General features: G+C 34.2%; 1 protein-coding gene across 8 annotated transcripts in view; it reads right to left on the reverse strand.

Annotated features, from left to right (window-relative positions):
* Nucleotides 1–25,276, reverse strand: part of UNC79 (unc-79 homolog, NALCN channel complex subunit) — a 261,771-nt gene that overhangs the window by 172,178 nt on the left and 64,317 nt on the right. For all 8 annotated transcript variants that reach the window (XM_082451152.1, XM_082451149.1, XM_082451150.1 and 5 more), the window contains exon 8: nucleotides 716–780. In XM_082451152.1, the coding sequence (XP_082307278.1) occupies nucleotides 716–780 (65 nt within the window). The remainder of the gene's footprint in view (nucleotides 1–715; nucleotides 781–25,276) is intronic.

Below are 25,276 nucleotides of genomic sequence, written 5' to 3' on the forward strand. Positions count from 1 at the left end.
CGACAAATATACCATAAGTAATTTTGTTAAGTGGTGTGATTATTTTTCTCAATTTTCAACTTCAAAGATTCGGGATTATAACAGGACAGAACCAATTAGATGTGGTAGGAAAAGAATAAGGCTGAGAGTCAAGGTACCTAGTTCTGTCTGAGTGACCTTACGAGAGTGACTTGACCTCTCTAAACCACTGTTCCCTTACCTCCATTGTAATTTTCCATGTGTTTGCTGTCCAACTACCTCTCAGTCATTTTAACTAACTCACATCTGTGATCTGAGCTAAGACTTAACAATTTTCTGTTTTTGTCCTACGACTCTTGAATTCACATAGTCACACACTAGACCACTCATAACTTGTAGCAAACACATGAAAACAGGGCCAAAGTACATCTCCCTGAGTTTATTAGCCCAGACAGAAATCAGTCAAGGACTATGTAAGTGTTTCACCAGGATTATTCTGATAATTAGCCCAGTTCTCCACAGCACTTGGTTATGAACTCAGAGCCAAATCTGCAGATATCACTATTCATTGCTCTGTCTTGAACCAATCCGCCAGAGTACAGTCAGATCAAAGTAGAGTACAGTAATTTGAGATGACCACAGAGTACAGCCTTCTGCTTTACAGAGAAGGATGCAATCTCCATTTCATTCAGCAATTTGCTCCTGATAAGTTGACCACTGACAATATAATATAGCACCATGTCTAATAAAACAGTACCTTCACAGCTGGTTTGTTAATTGCGTTGTGGCATTCAGTGTGCTGGCAGTGGATGGGGTTCCAAGCTGTAAAGCAAAGCATAGCTGATGAGTATTTCTCACTGACATTATTCGTGCCCTGGGAAAAACACAGCAGATACTTCACTAGTTTTCCTTAAATAGAACCATCATCAGAAGGTTTCCTAAAATAATAATTTTTTTTTCAATCTATGAAGTATTTTTAAATTAAGCAAAGATATCACAACCCCATCCATTTTCCCATGGGGAGAGACAAGCTAATATAAGGTGGCATACCCAATACCATAATATTATTTCACAATGATATACCATTAGTAAATTCTTAGAAGTTTTTACATCTATGTTTTCACTTGATCCTCCCAACAACCCTGTGGGATAGATACAGCAGATTATTAACCTCATTTTATGTGTAAGTTAAAATTTAAAAGGTTAAGTAGTTTGCTATGGTCACAGAGTTAGTAAATGACAAGCTGCGACTAGAACATATATCTCTTGGTTCTCAAAACTGTGCTCTTTTCACTATAGTATACTATGCTAAACATCTAGATTTTTGGCATCAGGAAGTGTTTCAGATTAATAATAACTGAAATGAGTGTAAGGCAACCTCTACCATTCCATTTCCCACCCATCCCCATTAAATGTGGAGACTGAAAAGATGAGTTTCTTGCCCAAACGAAATGCATCTCTCTCACACATTACCCACAGTCTAAACCTCTGCTAGTTTGCTAATACCCAACTCCTCAACACAGTAAACACACAGAATGAGGACAAGAACCAAGTGATCTGAGACAGATCAGAAAGAGAATTACAATTACTTATCATCATCCAGATGATTCTGTAGCCCAAGGCACTTAGCTAACAATATTCTACCATATAAAAAAAAAAATGTAATAGGATTTTATGTTTGAAAGTAGGACATTTTTCTAAATCACCATATTCTAATCCTATAGGACCATGGTTGGCCTAATATATAAAAATCTGCAGATGAGAAGATAATCTTAGTTACATGTCTAATTATAATTCAAAAATATTTGTTATTAATGATCTGAGCCTAATTTGTGCTCTGAACATTTTATAAAATTTTCTAAGAGTGTCCCAACTTCAATTCTTCTATCCTATTGTTAGACCAGGAATAAGATTATGTGTCTGATTTGGAATTCAGGAAAATATGGTCAACAGAACCAGTGACCTTAAAAAAAATACACAATGGGTCTATTTATTTAAAAAGAAGTACAGACTAGAACTACTACTATAATAACATAATATCATATTGATTATATCTTTTGAGAGAGAGAAAGAGGAAATGAATGAGTAAGGAATGGATGAATGAAGAAATAATTTTAATAAAGACATTCCATATTTGTTTCCTACATGTGGAAAAGTCAAGATAGAGTAGCAACAAGTTTTCTTGTGTAATTAGAGAAATCTAGAGAAGAAAGAGTGCCTTCAACCAGTACAGAAGTTGCAAATACATGGAACGTGTACCCCATTCCTCCAATCCCAAACTCATGACAGGTATCACTAATCCATAAGAGCATTCTTTCCTGCTGAGTCCAGAACTGCCCTTAAAATCTTTCTCAACACTGAGCTCCAGGATGTCACCACTAATCAAAACAGAGTTGGCATACAAGATGAAATCTGCTAACCATCTCTGAATCCATGTATTATGAGAATATTTGCAGATCACTTTATAAATATTAAGAAAAAGTTCATGACATTTTTAGATAAAAGTAATATTTAAACTACATAACAACTGTTATGGCACAGGTACAAACAAATTAGAACGTGAAACAGCCATAGCACTTGATCAGAGCTCCAAAAACTCCTGCTCTGCCAGAAATTAATGCTTTATATGTGGATGGTGGGGATATCTAGGAGGTCCTACTCCTCTAACTTTTGATTCTATTTTTACAGGGTGTCACTAACTTAAGCACAGGTTGTAGAATACCTCCTTTAAGTTCACCAAAGTCACACTAGATTTAAGCTTACTAGACCAGTGATTATTGGTTTTGGTTGTGTATCAAAAATCACCTGTAAAGGTTTTTAAAATATGATGCCTGGAACCTCAAAACCCAGGTATCTGTAATTGGGAAAAGCACCACAGTTGATTCTGATGCAAGGACAATCTACATACCTTACCATATGGCAAATATTTTCAGGACAGACCTCCTTTTATTTGAAAATAAAAACAAAAATATAGCATAAACATGGCAGACAAGAATTCTGCTTCCAACAATGACAGAGTAACTGGTATTAGACTTGCCCTCTCACCATAAATAACTAGAAAATTAGAAAAATACATGAAACAACTGTTTTAAGAAACTTGACTACAGGTAGTACAGGACAATGACCTTCGAGAGAAGAACAATGAAGTGAGTCCTACAATTACCCTTGGTTTCTTCCTGGAAGCAAGTTCCAGGTCTTGGTCCTAGAGGTAGAAAGATAAGCACAGTAGGGTGGTTTCATTGAGTTGAGGGGACAAAAAAACAGAGTTTAGAAAGGCAAAGTGGCTTAAATTTGCTGGATAGAGTACCAAAGAAGAGGGATCTATGCAAACAAAGAGCTCCAGATATCTGAGTAGGAATCCTTTTGGGTCTTTGGCTTTACACTAAGCTGAGCATGTGTAAGGCAAAACTCCATTAAGCTGCTTAGAGAACAACTATGGGGGATCTGTAAACTTAATAATTCCTACATCTCATACAGGGCTGAGAGATATTTGAGCTTCAACCAGCTAGAGTGGAGGGAACTCAGTGAAAACCTGGGATAGTCAATTGAGACGCTAGGAGGTCACACCTTAGTAGTTGGGCTAAACTAACATTAGGGAAATGGCTAGCCCAGGTTCACCCTAAGAAAATATAAGAACAAGGCTTGAAAGGGTCAAGCTGATCCACCAGTAAGTTGGCTGCCAAAACAAACTTCAATGCACTGTAATGGAAGGCAGCAAAATCCAGACACTCAATAATGTAATGTTCATGAAGTCTAGCACCCAGTCAAAAATTACTTGATATTTGAAAGGGGAAGAAAATATTACCCACAATTAGGAAAAAAAAATTGGCCAATATAAACAAACCCAGAAACTACAGAGATGAGGTAATTAGCAAACAAAGACTTTAAAACAGCTATTATAGACATATTCAAAGTAAAACATGAACACAATGAGGACAGAGATGAAGGACATAATAAAACAACCAAATGGAATTTCTAAAAATTAAAAATACAGTATCAAAAATTAAAAATTCTCAGAATGGGCTTAAAGGAAGATTAGACAATGCAGAAGAAAAGATCAGTGAATTCAGAGATGTAACAACAGATCCTATCCAAACTGAAGTACTGGAAGAAAAATAAATAGAGCTTCAGTAAGCTGTGGGAAAATATCAGGCAATATACAGCACATGTGGTTAAAAGGCCAGAAGAAGCAAGGTTGTGGGGGTGGGGGTGGAGGCAAAAATTTGAACAAGCAATGGCCAAATTTTTTCAAGTTTGATGAAAACTATAAACCCACAGATCCAAGAAGCTCAATGAATCTTAGGCAAAATAAAAGCAAAGAAAATAACACCAAAACTCATTATAATCAAATTGATGAAAACCAATGATAAAGAGAAAAATCTTAAAAACAACCAGGGAAAAAAAGACACATTACTTACAGGGGGACAAAGATAAGAATGATCACTGGTTTCTCGTCAGAAACAATGCAAGCCAGAAGACAATGGAACGACATCTTTAATAGGCTGAAAGAAAAAAACTGTCAACCTATAATTCTAGACCCAGTGAAAATATCCTTCAAAAATGAATATGAAATAAAGACTCTTTGAAGACAAACACAAGATAAGAGAATTCATTGCTGCCTGAGTTCCACTAAAAGAAAAGCTAAAGGAAGGTCTTTAGGCTGATGGAAAATGATACCAGATGGATGCTAGGGCCTACACAAAGGCATAAAGAGTTCTGGGCATGATAAATATAGTGAATAACTACAAACAACTTTCTATATATATAGAAGTAAAATATTTGATAAAAAACTAAAAGGATGGGAAGGGGAAAATGAAAGTGCACAGGATTCTTGCATTACATGTAAACTAGTATAATATTACTTGAAGGTAGACTATGAAGTTAAAGGTGCATATTGTAATTGTAGAACTGTAGAGTATTCTTTTTAAAAAGAGGTATAACTAACAATTTAAAAAGAGAAACATGGAATAGTAAAAATTAACCAAAAGAAGGCAAGATATTAAAATGAAAAGGAACAAAGAATAGATGGGACAAATAGAAAACAAGCACAAGATGATAGACTCAAGCCCAACCATATCTGTAATTACACTAAGTATAAATAGCCTAAACAATAAATACATTACATGTAAATAGTCTAAAACACAGAGATTGTCAAATAGGATTTAAGTTTTTCAAAAAGCATGACCAAATATATGTTGCCTGTGAGAAACACACTTGAAATATAAAGGTAGAGAAGTTAAAAGTAAACGATAGAAAAACTTATACCATTTAAATGCTAGTCATAGGAAAGCTGGAGTGTCTATATAAATTCAGACAAGAAGACTCCAGGACAAAGAATATTACCAGGAACAAAGGAGGATGTTTCACACTGATGAAAATGTCAGTTCATCAAGATAACATAACAGTCATAAATATGTGTGCATCTAAAGATAGAGTTTCAATTTACATGAAGCAAAACTAACAGAACTAAAAGGAGAAATAAGTCATAATTAGTGTTGTAAATTTGAACAATCCTCTCTCAGTAATTGATAAAACAAGCAGACAAAAAAAGTCAATAAAAATAGAAGACTTGAACAACATTCTCAACAACTTGACTTAATTGATAACTATAGAATTCTCCACTCAGTCACTGTGGAACAGACATAGTGTCTAGGCAACATTTACTAAGACAATATTCTCATTCATAAAGTAAGCTCCAAAGATTTAGATGGAGTGATAGAATAAAGTATGTTCTCTGACCACAATAGGATTAAACTAGAAATAAATAACAAAAATATACCTGGAAAATCACCAAGTATTTGTACATTTAAAAAAATATACTTCTAATCAATCCATAAATCAAAGAAGAAATCACAAGGAATATTAGAAAATATTCTGTTCTGAAATACAATGAAACCACAGCATATCAAATTTGTAGGATGCAACTAAAAGAATGCTTAAAGGGAAATTTATAGCTTTAAATTCTTATTTTGGAAAATTTTAAAGGTCCAAAATAAATGATTCATGCTTCTACTTAATAAGATAGAAAAAGAGCAAATTAAATTAAATATTAGTAGAAGGAAGAAAATAATAAAGATAGAAGCAGAAATCAATAAAATTGAAAATGGAAAACCAACAGAGAAAATCATAAAACCAAATGCTGTGGGTTTTTTTGGAAAGTTCAATAAAATTGATAAGCCCCTATGTAGCCTGATGAATAAAAAAATAGAGAAGAAGCAAATTATCAATATCAGGAAGGAAAGGTAGGACATCACTGCAGATACTGCAAACATGCCAATAAATTGGATAAGTTGGATAAAATGCCCACATTCATCAAAAAACTTGGTTACACAATTACAAAATTCAACTCAATAAAAAGTAGACAGTTAAATGCCCCATAACTATTAATTTGAATTCATAATGTAAAACCTTCCCACAAAGAAAGCCCCAAGGCCAGATGGATTTACCAGATGGATTCACTATTAATTATTAAAGGAATAAATAATACAAATCTTACATAAACTCTTTCAGAAAATAGAAGAGGAGGAAACACTTTCCAACTCATTTTATGAAGCCAGCATTACTCTATAAACAAAACCAGACGAAAACATTACAATAAAAGAAAACTAGATCAATATCCCTCATAAATGCAGGACCAGAATCACTTAACAAAAAATTAGCAAATTGAACCTGGCAATATAATATAGCCAACAATGTGGAATTTATCCCAGGAATGCAAGGTTGGTTTAACATTGCAAAGTAAATCAATGTAATTCACCTTATTAACAGAATTAAGGGGGGAAGTCATATGATCATCTAATAGGAGAAAACACATTTGACCAAAATTGACATTCACTCATGATAAAAACTCTCAGCAAACTATGAATAGACGAGGACTTCCTCAATATGATAAAAAGCATCTATGAAAATCCTACAGCTAACATCATGTCTAATGGTGAATGTCTGAACACTTTCCCCCTACAGATGAAGGGAAAAAACAATGATATCCACTCTCAGCACTTCTATTCAATACTGAACTGGAGACATGAGCCAGTGCAATGAGAGAAAGAAAAGGAGAACGGAAGAAGGGAAGAAAGAAATGGAGGGAGGGAGAGAGAGAGAGAGGGAGGCAGGCAGGCAGGTAGGCAGGCAGACAGACATACAAATTAGAAGAAAAAAAGTTTTAATTATCTTTATTTGCAAGAAAGCATAATCATGTATACAGAAAATCATAATAAACTTACAAATAAGCTACAAAAATTAATAAGTGAATTTGGGAAGGTTGAAGAATATAAAAGTCAATATACAAAAATCGATTATATCTCTATATAAATAATGTCAATAAACAAGTAGAATATTACATTTTAAAACACTATTTACAATAGCACCCAAACTCATAAAATATTTAGGAATACCTTTAACAAAATATCTACAGGACCTGTACACTGAAAACTAGCAAATATTGCTAACAGAAATTAAATACGACCTAAATAAATGGCTAGAAATGCCACGTTTATGGATCAGAAGACTCAATATTGAGTCTTTTCTCAGGAGATCAATTCTCCCCCAGATTAAACCACATATTCAATGTAATCCCAGTCAAAATGCAAGCAGACTGTTTTGTAGAAACTGACAAGCTGATAGTAACATTTCTATGAAAATGCAAAGGTCCTAGAATAGTCAAACAATTTTGAAAAGGAACAAATCTGGAGGATTTACACTACATAATTTCGAGATTTATTATAAAACTATAGTAATCAAGATAGTGTGATATTGGTGAGAGGACAGACAATGAAATAAAATATGGGGTCTGCAAATTGATCCACACATATGCGGTCAATTGGTTTTCAACAAAACAGTCCAGGTAATTCAATGTGGAAAGAGTAATTTTTTCAACATATTGAACTGGAACAATCGGATATCCTTACAGGAAAAAGTCAACCCTTATGTCCCACCATATACAAAAATTAGTTCCAAATGGATCATATACTTAAATGTAAAAGCTTAAAGTATAAACTTCTAGAATAATACACAGGAGAATTTCTTTATAACCTTAGGAGAATTTCCTTATAACCTTAGGGGAGAGGAAAGAACCATAAAAGAAAAAAATTGATACATTGAAATTTACCAATATTTGAAAATTTTGCTCTTTGAAATACCTGAAAAGGAAATCCCCTGACTAAAAGAACATATTCACAATACATATATCTGAAAAAAGTCTTCTATTTTGAACATATAATAGACAAGCAACCCAATTTAAAAATGAACAAAAGATTTAATTGAGAACTTCAAAAATATATGTATACAAATGGCCAATAAGCACCTGTAAAGATGTTCATTATCATTAGTCATCAGAGAAATGCAAACTAAACAACGTGATATTACTACTTGGCCATCAGAATGTCTAACATTAAAAAGACCAACAATCCCAAGTGTTGATAATAATATAGAACTAGAACTCTCATATACTTCTGGAGGGAGTATAAAATGGTACAACCACTTTTGAAGAAGTGTTTGGACATTTCTTATAAAATTAAACACACACTTACCATATAATCCAGCATTTTCATTGCCAGGTATTTATCAAAATAAATAAATGTATATCTTCATAAAAACACTTTTATATGAATGTTTATAGCTTTACTCATAATAGGTAAAATGTTCATCAAGAAGTGAATGGATAAACTGTGATACAGCCATACAATGCATTACTACTCAACATTTTAAAAAATGAACTACTTGTATACCAACATGGATAAATTTTAAAAACATTATGCTGAGTGAAATAAGCAGACACAAAAATAGTACATTCTATACGATGCCATTCATATGAAATCCTAGGACAGACGAAACTAGTCTATAATGACAAAAAGCAGATCAGTGGTTGCCTATGGTGAATGGACTGAAAATAAAACTAGGAGATATTTATGGGGTGATGGAAATGTCCTGTATGTTGATTACAGCTTTGTTTCCATTAGTGTATACGTTTGTCAAAAGTTATCAAACTGTGATTAAAATGGGTTATTTTATTGCATGAAAATTATATCTCAAAAAAATTGATTTTTTTAAAAAATGAAGGACCAACCAAATGTATACTTCAAAGGAAATGAAATAGTATACTGAAACCTGAGAGAAAACATTTGTCTGAAAATTATCTAGTCAATGAATCAAAAGATTTTAGGAAAGTGTGTGGCATCTGCAACATGAAGCAAGAACATAAGACCTCTATAAAAACAGGAGTAGACAGTCACAGAAATTCAAGGTGACATAGGACACTAACAGAATGAGATAAAAATAGAGTTAGATAAAAGACATGATAAATGTAATTAAACTAAAAATGAGATAGCAAAATTAGAGACCCTCATTCAGTGCAATAAATAGAGCTGATTTGGGGAAAAAATGGAGTAAGTTATAGAGTAAACCAACCTGAAAAGCTAAGAATATAGAGGAAAAGATAAATGTATGGAAAATAGTGGCTATTAACAGCTACACAGCACAGAAAATGAAAACATGACCTATGAATTACAGGTGTTCCTGAGGAATAAACCAAGACAATTTGAAGAAAGCAATAATTTAAAATTTCATTAATGGGAAATTTCCTGAAAAAAGGACCTGAATTTGCAGATTGAAAGTGTTCTTCACATTATAGAAATGAATGAAAAGATACTTATATAGAAATATTTAAGAAAAGTTTTTTTTTAAATAAATAGATAAGGCTCCAAGAATTAAGAACAACAAAGGTTAACTCCTGTAACAGATAAAAATCACTGGTCTAAGATTTGTCTTCTATAACTCTGAAATGCCAGAAAACTATGAAGCAATTTTTACATATTTTTCACAGTGAGGCAGAGGCTTCTTTCATGTGTGAAGAAATAGAAAGACATTCTTAAATATGCCTGACCTCAAAAAATATATATGACCTACATTCCACCATTGAAAATATTACATAAAAAAAAAGTCTGGGTTCCATTTCTCCAGAAACAATAGACAAATAAATTCAAGTCAGTTCTCCTAATGAGAACAACTAGAAAACCAGACAAGATTAAATGCAAAAGCAAATAAACAAACAAAAACCCAGAGAATTGTATGGGAGAATTATGGGGCCATGATCCAAAAGAAAATGGGATTGCCAAAAGCTAGGCCTGGCATTTGAGGCCACTCTTTCTCCTTTGCCTATTTCTCTTTCTGCCAATTCCACAAGATGAGCAGATTTCAACAGACTCTCTGAAATAGGGGAACTAAATTTGGAATTGGGTGACTACCAAGGAATGGGAAACCTAAAAATCTCCCTGTGCTGTGGGTAGAGGTCCCAAAAGGCCACACCCTAGGAGTAAAGAGGAACCAGAAATAGACCAACCCTCACAGGGACTGAAAACCAGCTTCAAATCATCTCAAGAATTGACCACAGATTTTTTTTCAGCGCTGCATTAAAGTGACCTGGGTTACCAATGTCTACAGCCTCCTGCCAGCAGCAAACACACAAATACTCTCTGAAGAAACATAACTTAATCCTAAACCTCAAATTAACTCTATAGTTTTTCTATCTAATATCTTGCACACAATTATTTTTAAAAATACAAATAAGAAGACAAGAAAAAAAAAAAAGAAATGACAATAGAATCAGAATCTCCAGAGATCCGGAATATAGAGTTATCAGGAAAAGACTTTAAAATAACTATGCTTAATATATTCTATAAAGTAAGAGACAGTTAGAGAATATAATCAGATATTGGAATTTTTAAAGAACCAAACGGAAATCTAGAACTTAAAAATACAATTAACAAAATTAAGAATACATTTGGGGGCTTCCCTGGTGGCGCAGTGGTTGAGAATCTGCCTGCCAATGCAGGGGACACGGGTTTGAGCCCTGGTCTGGGAAGATCCCACATGCCACGGAGCAACTGGGCCCGTGAGCCACAATTACTGAGCCTGCGCGTCTGGAGCCTGTGCTCCGCAACAAGAGAGGCCGCGATGGTGAGAGGCCCGCGCACCGCGATGAAGAGTGGTCCCCACTTGCCGCAACTAGAGAAAGCCCTCGCACAGAAACGAAGACTCAACACAGTCATAAATAAATAAATAAATAAATAAAAGAACGTGAAAAAAAAAAAAAAAGAATACATTTGGGAAGTTAACAGTTAATGATGAGGAAGAAAAGTCAGACAAAAAGATTCAGAATGAAGCATAGAAAGATGAAATGAGAGAGGAGAATACAAAAAAATATTCATAGAAGACATGGGAGAAAAGATGTAACATATGTGTCATTGGAATTCCAGAAAGAAGGATGAGAATACGATATATGCCATTGTTGAAGAAATAAGAGAACTTCCAGTTACAGCCATGATGTTTTAAGAATGTATTGGACTTATCCTTCAACTGGACAAAATGTATAAAGCAACTCGTTTCCAACACTGGGCACAGATTTTAACACAAGGTTGCAATCCTCTGAAAAGAGAGGAGCACACAAATTAAGTTCTACATTCACCTTGGTTTTCTGCCTGGGAACACTTGCAAACTGCAGCAAAGAGAAGTGAAGCCCAATTAGTAATTAGCATTTTCAGTGGGTAGAGGAAACATCAGAGTGAAGAAGTGCTAATGCAACTGGAATTTGTGAGTAAAGTGAGAACAGCAGGGAGTGCCAGAGAAGAGGTCCCATAAATCTGTGTAAGGATGCTCCTCAGGTCCTTGGCCTAATCCTAAACTGCATGGTCTCACAGCAAAACTTTACAAGCACTAGCAGAGAACACATACTTAATGGCTGAAAGCTGAACAGAGATTTTATAGGTCACATTGTGCTAGACAGGCACTGTATTTCCAAGGTAGCCAAAGTGAGGAACTTTGGTGAACACACCAGATATTCAGGAGACCACAGATAGGTCACTACTAAAAAACTAAAGGTCAATATCCCTGATGAATATAGATACAAAAATTCTCAATAAAATACTAGCAAATGAATTCAGCAGCACATGAAAAGGACCATTCACAATGGTCAAGCGAGATTTATCTGTGGAATGCAAAAATAGTTCAACATACACAAATCAATAAATATGATACATTACATTATTAGAATGAAAGAAAAGAATCATATGATTACTTCAACAAATGCAGGAAAAGCATGTGATAAAACTCAAAATTCATGATAAAAACTCTTAACAAATTAAGCATAGAAGGAAAATATCTCAACATAATAAAGACCATATATAACAAGCCCATGGCTAACATCATACTCAATGGTGGAAGGTTGAAAGCTTTTCCTCTAAGATCAGGAACAAGACAAATTACCCACTCTCAACACTCTTATTCAACATAGTACTGAAAGTCCCAGCTAGAGCAATCAGGCAAGAAAAAGAAATAAAAGGTATGAGAATTGTAAAGGAAGACATAAACCTGTCTCTATTTGCAGATGACATTATTTTATATATATAAAATCCTAAAGACCCAACAAGAAAACTGTTAGATCAATGAATTCAGTAAAGGTGCAGGATACAAAATTAAGATACAAAAATCAGTTGCATTTCTATATACTAACAATGCATTTTATGAAAAAGAGATAAAGAAATCAATTTCATTTACAATAGCATCAAAAACTATAAAATACTTAGAATAAACTTAACCAAGAAGGTGAAAGATCTCTAGTGTGAAAACTACAAGACGTTGATGAAAGAAATCAAAGACACAAATAAATGGAAAGGCGTCCCATGTTAATGAACTGGAAGAATTAATATTGTTAAAATTTCAATACTCCCAAAAGTCATCTATAGATTCAATGCAATTCTATCAATATTACAATGGCATATTTTATGGATGTAAAAAACACTCCTAAAATTTATATGGAGCCACAAAAGACCTCAAACAGCCAAAGAAATTCTGTAAAAGAACAAAGCAGGAGGCATCACATTCCCTGATTTCAGGTTATACTATAAAGCTATAGTAATCAAAACAGTATGGTACCAGCATAGAAACAGACATACGACCAATGGAATAGAACTGAGAGCCCAGAAATAAACCCAAGCATATATGGTCAATTAATATTTGACAAAGGGAGCCAAGAGTACTCAAATGGAGAAAAGACAGTTTCTTCACTAAATAGTGCTAGGATAAGTGGATATTCACATGTAAAAGAATGAAACTGGTTCCCTATCTTACACTACTCACAAAAATTAACTTGAAATGGATTAAAGACTTAACTGTAAGACCTGAAACCATGAAAATCCTAGAAGAAAACATAGGAATAAAGCTCGTTGACATGGGTTTGGTAATCATTTTTTGGATATGACACCTAAAGCATAAGCAACAAAATCAGAAATAAACAAGTGGGACTACACCAAACTAAAAAGCTTCTGCACAGCAAAAGAAACCTTCAACAAAGTGAAAAACAACCTATGGAATGAGAATAAACATTTGTAAACCATATATCCAATAAGGGGTTAATATCCAAAATATATAAAGAACTCATACAGCTCAATAGCAAAAAAGAAGAGGAAAACAATTTAAAAATGGGCAAAAGACCTAAATAGATATTTTTCCAAAGAAGATATACAAAAGGCCAACAGGTACATGAAAAGGTGCCTAACATCACTAGTCATTAGGGAAATGCAAATTAAAACCACAAGGGGACTTGAGGACATGGTGGGGGAGGGGGAAGCTGGGGCGAAGTGAGAGTAGCATCAACATATATACACTACCGAATATAAAATGGTTAGCTAGTGGGAAGCAGCAGCATAGCACAGGGAGATCAGCTCCGTGCTTTGTGATGACTTAGAGAGGTGGGAGAGGGAGGGTGGGAGGGAGGTTCAAGAGGGAGGGGACATGGGGATATATGTATGCATATGGTGATTCACTATATGTATGCATATGGCTGATTCACTTTGTTGTACAACAGAAACTAACACAGTATTGTGAAGCAATTATACTCCAATAAAGATCTATTAAAAAAAAAAACACACAATGAGATACTACCTCACACCTGTTAGAATGACCAGCATCAAAAAGACAAGAGATAACAAATGCTGACATGGATGTAATGAAAAGGGAACCCTCGTGCACTATTGTAAATTAGTGCAGCCACTATGGAAAACAGTAAAAGGAACACTCAAAAAATTAAAAATAGAACTACCATTTCCACTTCTGGAAATATATCCAAAGGAGACAAAAATACTAACTTGAAAAGATATCTGCACCCCCATGTTCACAGCAGCATTATGACAATAGCCACGACATGGAAGCAACCTAAGTGTCCATCAATGGATAAACAGATAAAGAAGTTGTGAGTACAAATTTCCAGTTATAAGATAAATAAGTACTATGGGTGTAAGGTACAACATGATGATTATAGTTAACACTGCTGTATGATATATAAGAAAGTTGTTAAGAGAGTAAATGCTGATTTCTCATCACAAGGAGAAAAAATTTTTTTCCTTTCTTTCTTTTCTTTGTGTTGATATATGAGATGATGGATGCTAGTTAAACTTACTGCAATAATAGTTTCACAATATATACAAATCAAACAATCATGCTGTACACCTTAAACTTATACAGTGACATGTTAATTATTTCTCAATAAAACTGGAAAAAAAGAAAATTTCAATCAAACAGAAAAAAAAAGAGAACAGTTTTCAAAAGAAAAAAAGAAGGCAGTTTAACCTTCAAAAGGGCAACAACTTGGCATGAAAATAGAAATCAACCACAGAAAGGGAAATGAGAAAAAATGATCACATGGAGACTAAACAACCTGCTACTAAAAAACCAATGGGTCAACAATGGAATCAAAGAGGAAATTTTAAAAATACCTTGAGAAAAACAACAATGAAAACACAACCATACAAAATCTATGGGATGCAACAAAAGAAAAAAAAGATATATATATATATATATATATATATATATATATATATATTTATATGTATAACTGAATCATTTTACTGTACAGCAGAAATTAACACAACATTGTAAATCAACTATACTTCAATAAAATTTTTAAAATTAAAAAAAAAATCTATGGGATGCAGCAAAGGCAGTCCTAAGAAGGAAGTTTATAGCATTACAGGCCTTCCTCAAAAACAAGAAAAATCCCAAATAAACAACCTAACCCACCACCTAAAAGAATTAGAAAAAGAAGAAAAAACAAAACCTAACGTCAGCAGAAGGAAGGAAATAATAAAGATCAGAGAGAAAATAATAAAGATCAGAGAGGAAATAAATAAAATAGAGATTTTAAAAAAATAGAAAAAAATCAATAAAACCAAGAGGTAGTTTTTTGAAAGTATAAATAAAATCAACAAACCTCTGGCCAAGCTTACCAAGAAGAAAAGAGAGATGACCCAAATAAACAAAATAAGAAAAGAAAGAGGAGAAATAACAACCAATACCACAGAAATACAAAATAAGAAATCATAAGAAAATACTATGAACAGTTATATGCCAATAAAATAGAAAACCTAGAAGAAACGGACAAGTTTGTAGAAACATACAGCCTGCTAAAACTGAATCAAGAAGAAACAGATAATTTGAAAAGACCAATCACAAGAAGTAAAATAGAATCTGTAATTTTTTTTAAAAATCCCTGCAAACAAAAGTCCAGGACCAGATGGCTTCATTGGGGAATTCTATCAAACATACAAAGGAGAACTTATACCTATCCTTCTCAAACTCTCCCAAAAGAATGAAGATGAGGGAACACTCCTAAAGTCACTCTATGAATCCACCATCACTCTGATACCAAAACAAGACAAAGACACTACCAAAAAAGAAAATTACAGGTCAATATCTTTGACGAATAAAGATACAAAAATCCTCAACAAAGTATTTGCAAACTGAATCTGAGAACATATAAAAAGGATCATACAACATGATCAAGTTGGATTCATCCCAGGGTCTCAAGGATGATTCAATATACGCAAATCAATCAGTGTGATACACCACATCAACAAAAGACAAAAACCACATGATCATCTCAATAGATGCAGAAAATGCATTGGATAAAACTCAACTTCCTTTCATGATAAAAACTCTCCCCAAAGTGAGTATAGAGGGAACATATCTCAACATAATAAAAACCATTTATGACAAATCCACAGCCAACATAATACTCAGTGGTGAAAAGCTATAAGACTTCTTACCAAATTCTGGAACAAGACAAGGATGCCCACTCTCACCACTCTATTCAACATAGTATTAGAAGTCCTAGCCATAGCAATCAAACAAGAAAAAGAAATAAAAGGTATCCAAATCAGAAGGGAAGAGGTAAAATTGTCATTATATGCAGACAACATGATACTCTAAATAGAAAACCCTAAAGAGTCAACACAAAAACTATTAGAACTGATAAATGAATTCAGCAAGGTAGCAGGATACAAGATTAACATACAGAAATCTGTTGCATTTCTTTACATTAGCAATGAAATATCAGAAAGAGAAAGTTTTTTTAAAAACCCATTTAAATCTCATCCAAAAAAAACCCACCTAGGAATAAATCTAACCAAGCAAGTGTAAGACTTATACACTGAGAACTGTAAAACACTGATAAAGAAAATTGAAGATGATTCAAGGAAATGGAAAGATATCCCATGCTCCTGGATTGGAAGAATGAATATAGTTAAAATGGCCATACTACCCAAAGCAATTTACAGATTTAATGTGAACCCTATCAAATTACCCATGACATTTTTCACAGAACTAGAAGAAATAATCCTAAAATTTATATGGAACCACAAAAGACCCAGAATTGCCAAAGCAATCCTGAGGAAAAATAAAAAAGCTGGAGGCATAACCCTTCCAGACTTCAGACAATACTACAAAGCTACAGTGATCAAAACAGCATTGTGTTGGCACAAATGTTGGCACAAAAACAGACATATAGGTCACTGGAACAGAATAGAGAGGCCAGAAATAAACCCAAACACCTACGGTCAATTAATCTTCCACAAAGGAGGCAATGGAGAAAAGACAGTCTCTTCAGCAAGTGGTGTTGGGAAGGCTGAACAGCCACATGTAAATCAGTGAAGTTAGAACACTCCCTCATACCATACAAAAAAATAAACTCAAAATGGCTTAAAGACTTAAATATAAGACATGACACCATAAAACTCCTGGAAGAGAAGATAGGCAAAACATTCTCTGACATAAATCGTAGCAATATTTTCTTAAATCAGTCTTCCAAGGCAAAAGAAAGAAAAGAAAACATAAGCAAATAGGACCTAATCAAACTTATAAGCTTTTGCACAACGGAAGAAACCATAAATAGAATGAAAAGAGAATCTACAGAATGGGAGAAATTATTTGCAAATGAAGCGACCGACAAGGGCTTAATTTCCAAAATACACAAACAGCTCATACAGCTCAATAAAAAAAAAAAAAACCCAATCAAAAAATGGGCAGAAGACCTAAATAGACATTTCTCCAAAGAAGACATACAGATGGCCAACAGGCACATGAAAAGGTGCTCAACATCGCTAAAATTAGAGAAATGCAAATCAAAACTACAATGAGGTATCACCTCACACCAGTCAGAATGGCCATCATTGAAAAGTCTACAGATAAAAAATGCTGGAGAGGGTGTGGCGAAAAGGGAACCCTCCTACACTGTTGGTGGGAATGTAAATTAGTACAGCCACTATGGAAAACAGTATGGAGGTTCCTTAAAAAACTAAAAATAGAGTTACCGTATGATCCAGCAATCCTACTCCTGGGCATATATCCAGAAAAAACAAAAACCCTAATTTGGAAAGATACATGCACCAAAATGTTCATAGAAGTACTATTTATAATAGCCAAGACATGGAAGCAATCTAAGTGTCCATCAACAGATGAATGGACAAAGATGTGGTATATATATACAATGGAATATTAGTCATAAAAAAGAATGAAATATTACCATTTGCAGCAACATGGATGGACCTAGAGATTATCATACTAAGTGAAGTAAGTCAGACAGAGAAAGACAAATATTATATGCTATCACTTACACATGGAATCTAAAAAACAGCATAAATGAACATATTTACAAAACAGAAACAGACTCACAGACATAGAAAACAAACTTATGGTTACCAAAGGGGAAAGGTGGGGGAGGGATAAATTAGGAGGATGGGATGAACAGATACACATTACTATATACAAAATAGATAAACAACAAGGATTTACTGTATAGCACAGGGGACTATATTAATTATCTTGTAATAACCTATAATGGAAAAGAATCTGAAAAAGAATATATATATATGTATGCATATACATATATATATATGAAACTGAATCAGTTTGCTGTACACCTGAAACTAACACAGTATTGTAAATCAACTATACTTCAATTTAAAAAAGAGCAAAAACTGACAGCTCAACAGAAACAATGAAAACAAAAAGATCATTAAATACCTCCAAAGTACTGAAAGAAAATGCCAATCTAGAATTCTATACACTGAGAAAATATCTTTAAGAAATCAAGCCAAAACAAAGACATTTTCAGACAAACACTAACTGAGAAAATGCATCCCCAGTAGAAAGGCACTAAAGGAAACATAAAAGGATATTATTAAGGAAAAAAATTAAATCCTAGATGGGAGCTTACAGATATAAAAAGTGAAAAGAGCAAGAAAAAAATCTAACGAATACTGACTGCAAAGAACAATAATAATTATGTTTTGTGTAATTATTAAAAATAGAAAGAGCATAACAGCATAGCATGAAGGTCAGGAGTGCGTAAAAGAAGTTAAAAACTTCTGCCATTTTACAGAAAAAGGTAAAAGTACTATTTTATACTGGACACTGACAAGTCAAAAATGCATGGTGTATGGTAATCCACCCCCCCGCCCTTATCTATGGGGGATACGTTCCAAGACCCCCAGCAGATGCCTGAAGCCATGGATACTACTGAACCCTGTGTATAATATGATTTTCCTATACATATATATCTGTGATCAAGTTTAATTTATAAATTAGTAACAGGGTTTCCCTCGTGGCGCAGTGGTTGAGAATCCGCTTGCCGATGCAGGGGACACAGGTTCGATCCCTGGTCCGGGAAGATCCCACATGCCACGGAGCAACTAAGCACATGCGCCACAACTACTGAGGCTCTGCTCTAGAGCCCGTGAGCCACAACTACTGAGCCTATGTGCTGCATGCCTAGAGCTCGTGCACCACAAGAGAAGCCACTGCAATGAGAAGCCTGCACACCGCAACGAAGAGTAGCCCCTGCTCGCCGCAACTAGGAAAGCCCGCATGCAGCAACGAAGACCCAAAGCAGCCAAAAATAAATAAATAAATAAAATAAATTTGTTAAAAAAAAAATAGGCACAATAAAAGATTAACAATAATAACTAATAATGAAGTAGAACAATTATAACAATATACTGGGGCTTCCCTGGTGGCACAGTGGTTGAGAATCTGCCTGCCAACGCAGGGCACACGGGTTCGAGCCCTGGTCTGGGAAGATCCCACATGCCGCGGAGCAACTAGGCCCGTGAGCCACAATTACTGAGCCTGCGCGTCTGGAGCCTGTGCTCCGCAACAAGAGAGGCCGCGATAGTGAGAGGCCCGCGCACCGCGATGAAGACTGGCCCCCGCTTGCCGCAACTAGAGAAACCCCTCGCACAGAAACGAAGACCCAACACAGCCGAAAATAATAAATAAATAAATAAGAATTTTTTAAAAAAAGCACATTTATAAAAAAAAAATATATATATATATACTGTAATAAAAGTTATGTGAATGTGGTCTCTCCCTCTCAAAATATCTTATTGCACTGTACTCACCCTTCTTAAGATAATGTGAGATTAAAATGCCTACATGATGAGATGACTTGAGACGAATGATGTAGTAATTGTGTTGTAGTGTTAGACTACTATTGACCTTCTGACAATACATCAGAAGATGGACCTTCCGCTTGGGGTGATCCTGGATCATCAAGCCATGATGATGCTTATGACTGGATGTCAGGAGAATATGATGTCTATGGTTGGGAACCCCAGGTGGGACACTGCAGGAGGGTGTGAGATTTCATCATACCATTCAACACAGCACACGATTTTAAACTTATGAATTATTTCTGAAATTTTCCATTTAATATTTTCGGACTGCAGTTGACCGTGGGTAGCCAAAACCATGGAAAGCAAAACCATGGATAAGGGGGGACTACTGTAATCTCTAGGGTAATGTTTAAAATTAATGTTTAAAATGAATAACTCACCAGGACAAAGATGAAATATTTAAATATACTCAATTAGTGCAAAATAGGCAAAAAGAGAGAAAAAAGAGAACACAAAAGGCAGGAGAAATAGAAAATGGTGGATTTAAAATCAAATATCCTAGTAATTACATTGCATATGTATGGACTAAGTGTTTCAATTAAAAGACAAAGATCATGAAAACTGAGTTTAAAAGAAAAGAACTTACAAGACACACATGAAATAAATATACAAATCTTAAAAAGCTGAAAACAAAAGGGTGGGAAAATTTATACTACACACACACTCATGAAAGCTGATGTAGCTATATTAGAATAAAATAAAGTAGATTTTAATATTAAAAAAAGCATTATTAGAAATAAAGGCATGCATTTCATAATGGTAAAAGTTTCAATTCACCAGGAAGATAGTGTATTCTAAATTTGTCCACACCTAATAAAACAGCCTCCAAATTTATACAGCAAATACTGACAGAACTACAAGGAGAAATACACAAATCCACAATCATCAGTGGGCAAGTTTAACATTCTACTCTTAGTAACTGATGGAAGAAATATACAAAAATGCAATAAGAATATAGAATATTTGAACTACAGAATTAACAAATTTTATTTAATTAATATATGTATATAGAACACAGTATCAAACAACTGCCAAATACAAGTCTTTTTAAGTACACAGGAATGTTTACAAAAATGACCATAAGCTCAGCCCTAAAGAAAGTGTTAAAATTGTCAGAGGAATGAAATAATACAAAGTATGTTGTCTGACTATAGAGGAATCAAGCTATAAATCAATATAAAACTTCACTATGAAAATCCCCATATGATTAGAAATTAATCATCATCCTTCTAAATGACCCATGGGTCAAAGAGGAAACCGTGAAGGAACTTAGAACTCAGCATAGCACAGGAGGTTTTAGCCCATACAACAAGGCAAGAGACATAAAAGCCTTAAGGACTGAAAAGGAGACATTAAACTGTTATCATTCAACAATAATATAATTGCACACATGAAAAATTTTTTAAAAACAAAACTACAGATTCATTATTAGAATTAAAAAGTGATTTATCAAGGTTGCTGGATATAAGATCAATATACTAGAATTAATTGCATGTCTATATACTAGCAAAAAGAGTTAGAAAATGTAATTTCTAAAAGATATATCATTGACAATAACATCAAAATAAATAAATAAATACCTAACAACACACTACATGAGACATAGGCAAGACATCTACACAGAAAACTACAAAACAGCATTGAGGGAAACTAAAGAAAGCCTAAATAAATGAAGAGAGATACTATGTACATGGACTAGAAGATTCAATATTACAAAGATGTCAGTTCCCCAAAGTGATCTATAGATTCAAGGCAATTATCAATCAAATCCTAGTTGTTTAGGTATATGTTTGTGTGTGTTTAACTTGACAAACTCTTCAACTTAGCAAATAGCTAGGAATACCCTTGAAGGAGGAAGAGAAGAAGAAAGAACAGGAAGAAGAGAAAGCAGGGGAGACAAGCAAGAGATCAACAATTACAACAAGGTAGAAAGACTTGCACTGAAGGATATAAAATTTTATTATTAATGTACATTAATTCAGACAGTATAGCATTGTGAAAAGGAAAAATACACAAATAGAACTAAATAAAGAATCCACAGACAGAGCCATCCTCAAATAGACACCTGATTTATGACAAAAATGGTACAACAGAGCAGTAATAAAAGGACAATAGTTTCAATAAATGATGTTGAGTCGACTGGCTATCCATAAGAGGACAAAAAAAATTGTCCCTTACCTCACACCATACAGGAAAATTAGTCCCAGATACATCTAAATGTAAAATGTAAAAAAGAAATATTCTATAAGATAATGAAGAATATTGTCATAATTTTGCAGTAGGGAAAGATTTTCCTAGGATATAAAAAGCACTTTATATAATGAAAAAGATTGCTAATTTAATTACATTAAAAATAAGGAGCTCAGTTAATCAAAAGTCATCATTAAGAGAGAGAAAAAATAGGAAAATATATTTGTAACATATATAACTGACAAAGATTATATAAAGAGGATATCCAAATGGCCAATAAATATATGAAAAAGTGTTCAACTTCATTAGTAATCAGGGAAACATAAACTATAAGCACAATAAGATACTTCTACAAATCCTTGAAAATGACTACAATTTTGAAAACAAATAAAATTAAGTATTGCTCAAAATGTGAAATATAGACAAAAAGAACTCTCATACACTACTAATGGTAGTACAAACTAGTACAACCATTACTGGTTTTGGAAAACTGCCATTATCCATTAAAACTGGATAGATTCATACCCTCTGATCCAATAATTCTACCCTAGGCATATATCTAGCAGACATGTGTTCATGTGTGTATCAAAAGATATGTGGAAGGATGTTCATGGCAGCATTATTTGTAAGAGGCAAAAAGTGCAAATAACCCAAATATCCATTAATAGTAAAATGGATACATAAACTGTGGTACATACATTTGGTAAAATATTAAGATATATATATATATATATATATATATATAGCAATAAAAATGAACAAAGTGCAGTTATGCTCAACCCACAGATAAATCACACACACACAGACACACTGGCACACACACACAAATAATGTGTGATTCCATTTACATAAAATTAAAAACTAGGCAAGAATAATCTCTGATGTTAGAAGTCAGGCTATCAAAGAAATGGGAACAAACCAACCCTGGAACTGAAGATTAACTGTACTTAAGACAATCAAGGTGATGCTGGTCAGACCACCAATGACCAATTTCAAGATGACTGTCAGAGCTGACTGTGCTGTTTCTGCATGTAGCCCCCTCCCTCCGTCTATAAAAGCTCTTGCCCGCTGACTGTTGGCAGGGTGGGGTGGTGGGGAGGGAGGGAGTCAGCCTTTGGACAGGAGTCCCCCCGCCAACCCCCTTGTGTGCCGGCATCCAAAATAAAGCAAACTTTCCTTTCCAAAAAAAAAAAAAGAAGTCAGGCTAGTGGTTACCTGTGGGACAGGAGAAGGTAATCATGGTAGTAAACATGGTGGGAGGTGTTCCACATATACTTAAAATTTGTATTTTTTTACATGTCTATAATGCACCAATAAAATGGTTTAAAACATTTTAAATTATGTGGACATAAAATCAATATAATAAAAAGATAAATAAGAAGTCAATGAGGAGGAAGTTAGGACATAAAAGGACTGGTAGGCCTTCTTGTATTTTTAACTTGTATACAACTCAAGAATCCAACTCTACTACTGTAGGGTTAGATATCTGGTAGACTAGACCAAAGTTTAACTTTGTAGTGCTATCTTAAGTCATTCTCAATCTACTTTTGCCACAATCTTGGTCTTGGAAAAGTATATCTTGTGCCACATTTTTGTCCTCTAATTCAGATGGAAACTACACGATAACTCGTGTTCATCTTTGCGAACAAAGGCTAAATTATGTACTATTGGCACACTGTAGCAAGAAAATTGCTAAATAATTTCTTTCTCCCCCACAGCAGAGCTTTATAGAACAATATAATGGCTATTTCATTCCCAAGAAACTTGTAATTTTTGTATCTTTAAGATTTGTAGGGCTTCCCTGGTGGCGCAGTGGTTGAGAATCTGCCTGCCAATGCAGGGGACACGGGTTCGAGCCCTGGTCTGGGAAAATCCCACATGCCACGGAGCAACTGGGCCCGTGAGCCACAACTACTGAGCCTGCGCGTCTGGAGCCTGTGCTCTGCAACAAGAGAGGCCGCGATAGTGAGAGGCCCGCGCACCGCGATGAAGAGTGGCCCACGCTTGCCACAACTGGAGAAAGCCCACGCACAGAAACGAAGACCCAACACAGCCATAAATAAATAAATAAATAAAAATTTTTAAAAAAAAGAAAAAGAAAAGTCTTACAAATATATTAAAAATAAAAATTTTGTATTTAATAACCAAAACAATTGGGGTAGTTTTTGTTGTTGATAAATACTAATAATCTCAAAAGAAGCAAACATTGTGGATTACCAAATCCTCACTATTTGATCATCATCGTCATATGAGCTGTAAATATTCCCATGTTATTATGCTTTAAGAGCAATAAATAAATTAAATACATATATGTATAGTTAAAATTATGGTGAATTACTAACAATTATTAAATCTAGGTGGCTATATGTGTGTTCATAGTGTTACTCTTTAAACTTTTCTGTATTTGAAAAATGTCATAGTAAGGGGGGGGTAACTTTGTATAATTATATACAATATGACCTCTATTGTATTTTAAAATGCTCATCAAAAAAACTGGAGGGAAATATATCAAAATGTTAATAATGGTCATTTCTAGTTAGTATTTTTTCTTTCTTTCATATTTCTATAATTTTTCTAGAAGCAAATTTTCCTTTTATAAAAAATAAAATTTACTTTTTAAAAAGGAAATAAATCACTGGGAAGACATACAGTGTTGTTGGTCCCTAAGAAAGCATTTCATCTTTGAGCTTCCAAGTCCATAAAATTCTATCTCCACATAATTTTTTTATTGAGAATATTTAGGGTTTTAATGCCATCTAAATACCGAAGATACCCTTTAGTGCATATTTCATTGTCGAAAGCATTGCAGAAAATTTCTAGTGCTCCAGCTAAAGTGTAATTACAGAACTGAATTGAACAGAACAATGTGGGTTTTCAATTAAGATGATCTAGGATCAAATTCAAGCTGTGTTCCTTTATTATCTGTGTGAATTTAGTGCTGTTACTTAAATTCTCTGTCCTACGCTTCATCTGTAACATTGCAATAAGAAAACTACCTCTCAAGATTTTTGTGAGAATTAACTGAGAAAAAGGTCTATAAAACCCAATATGGCGCTTGGTCCATAAATTTTGTTCAACTAGAAGGCTAACGTATTAAATGAGATAATAAGCAGCTAGAATGACATCAGACAGACAGCCAGTGCTGGATAAATAGTAATACATAGATCAGAATGATTAATTTTTTTCCATGATCTCTTGTTTCCTGCACAAAACACCATGGTCGACTAGCATGGGAGTTCCAAGAGATCTGTTTACCAGGGCCTTGGACAGAGGCTGGCAGGTAGCAGACACATAATGACACACTGAAAGGATGGAAGTGTGTGGAAGTATGAGTAAAAGAATGGACTGGA

Source organism: Balaenoptera physalus, assembly GCF_965194825.1.
Source record: "Balaenoptera physalus genome assembly, chromosome: 2".
NCBI lineage: Eukaryota > Metazoa > Chordata > Mammalia > Artiodactyla > Balaenopteridae > Balaenoptera > Balaenoptera physalus.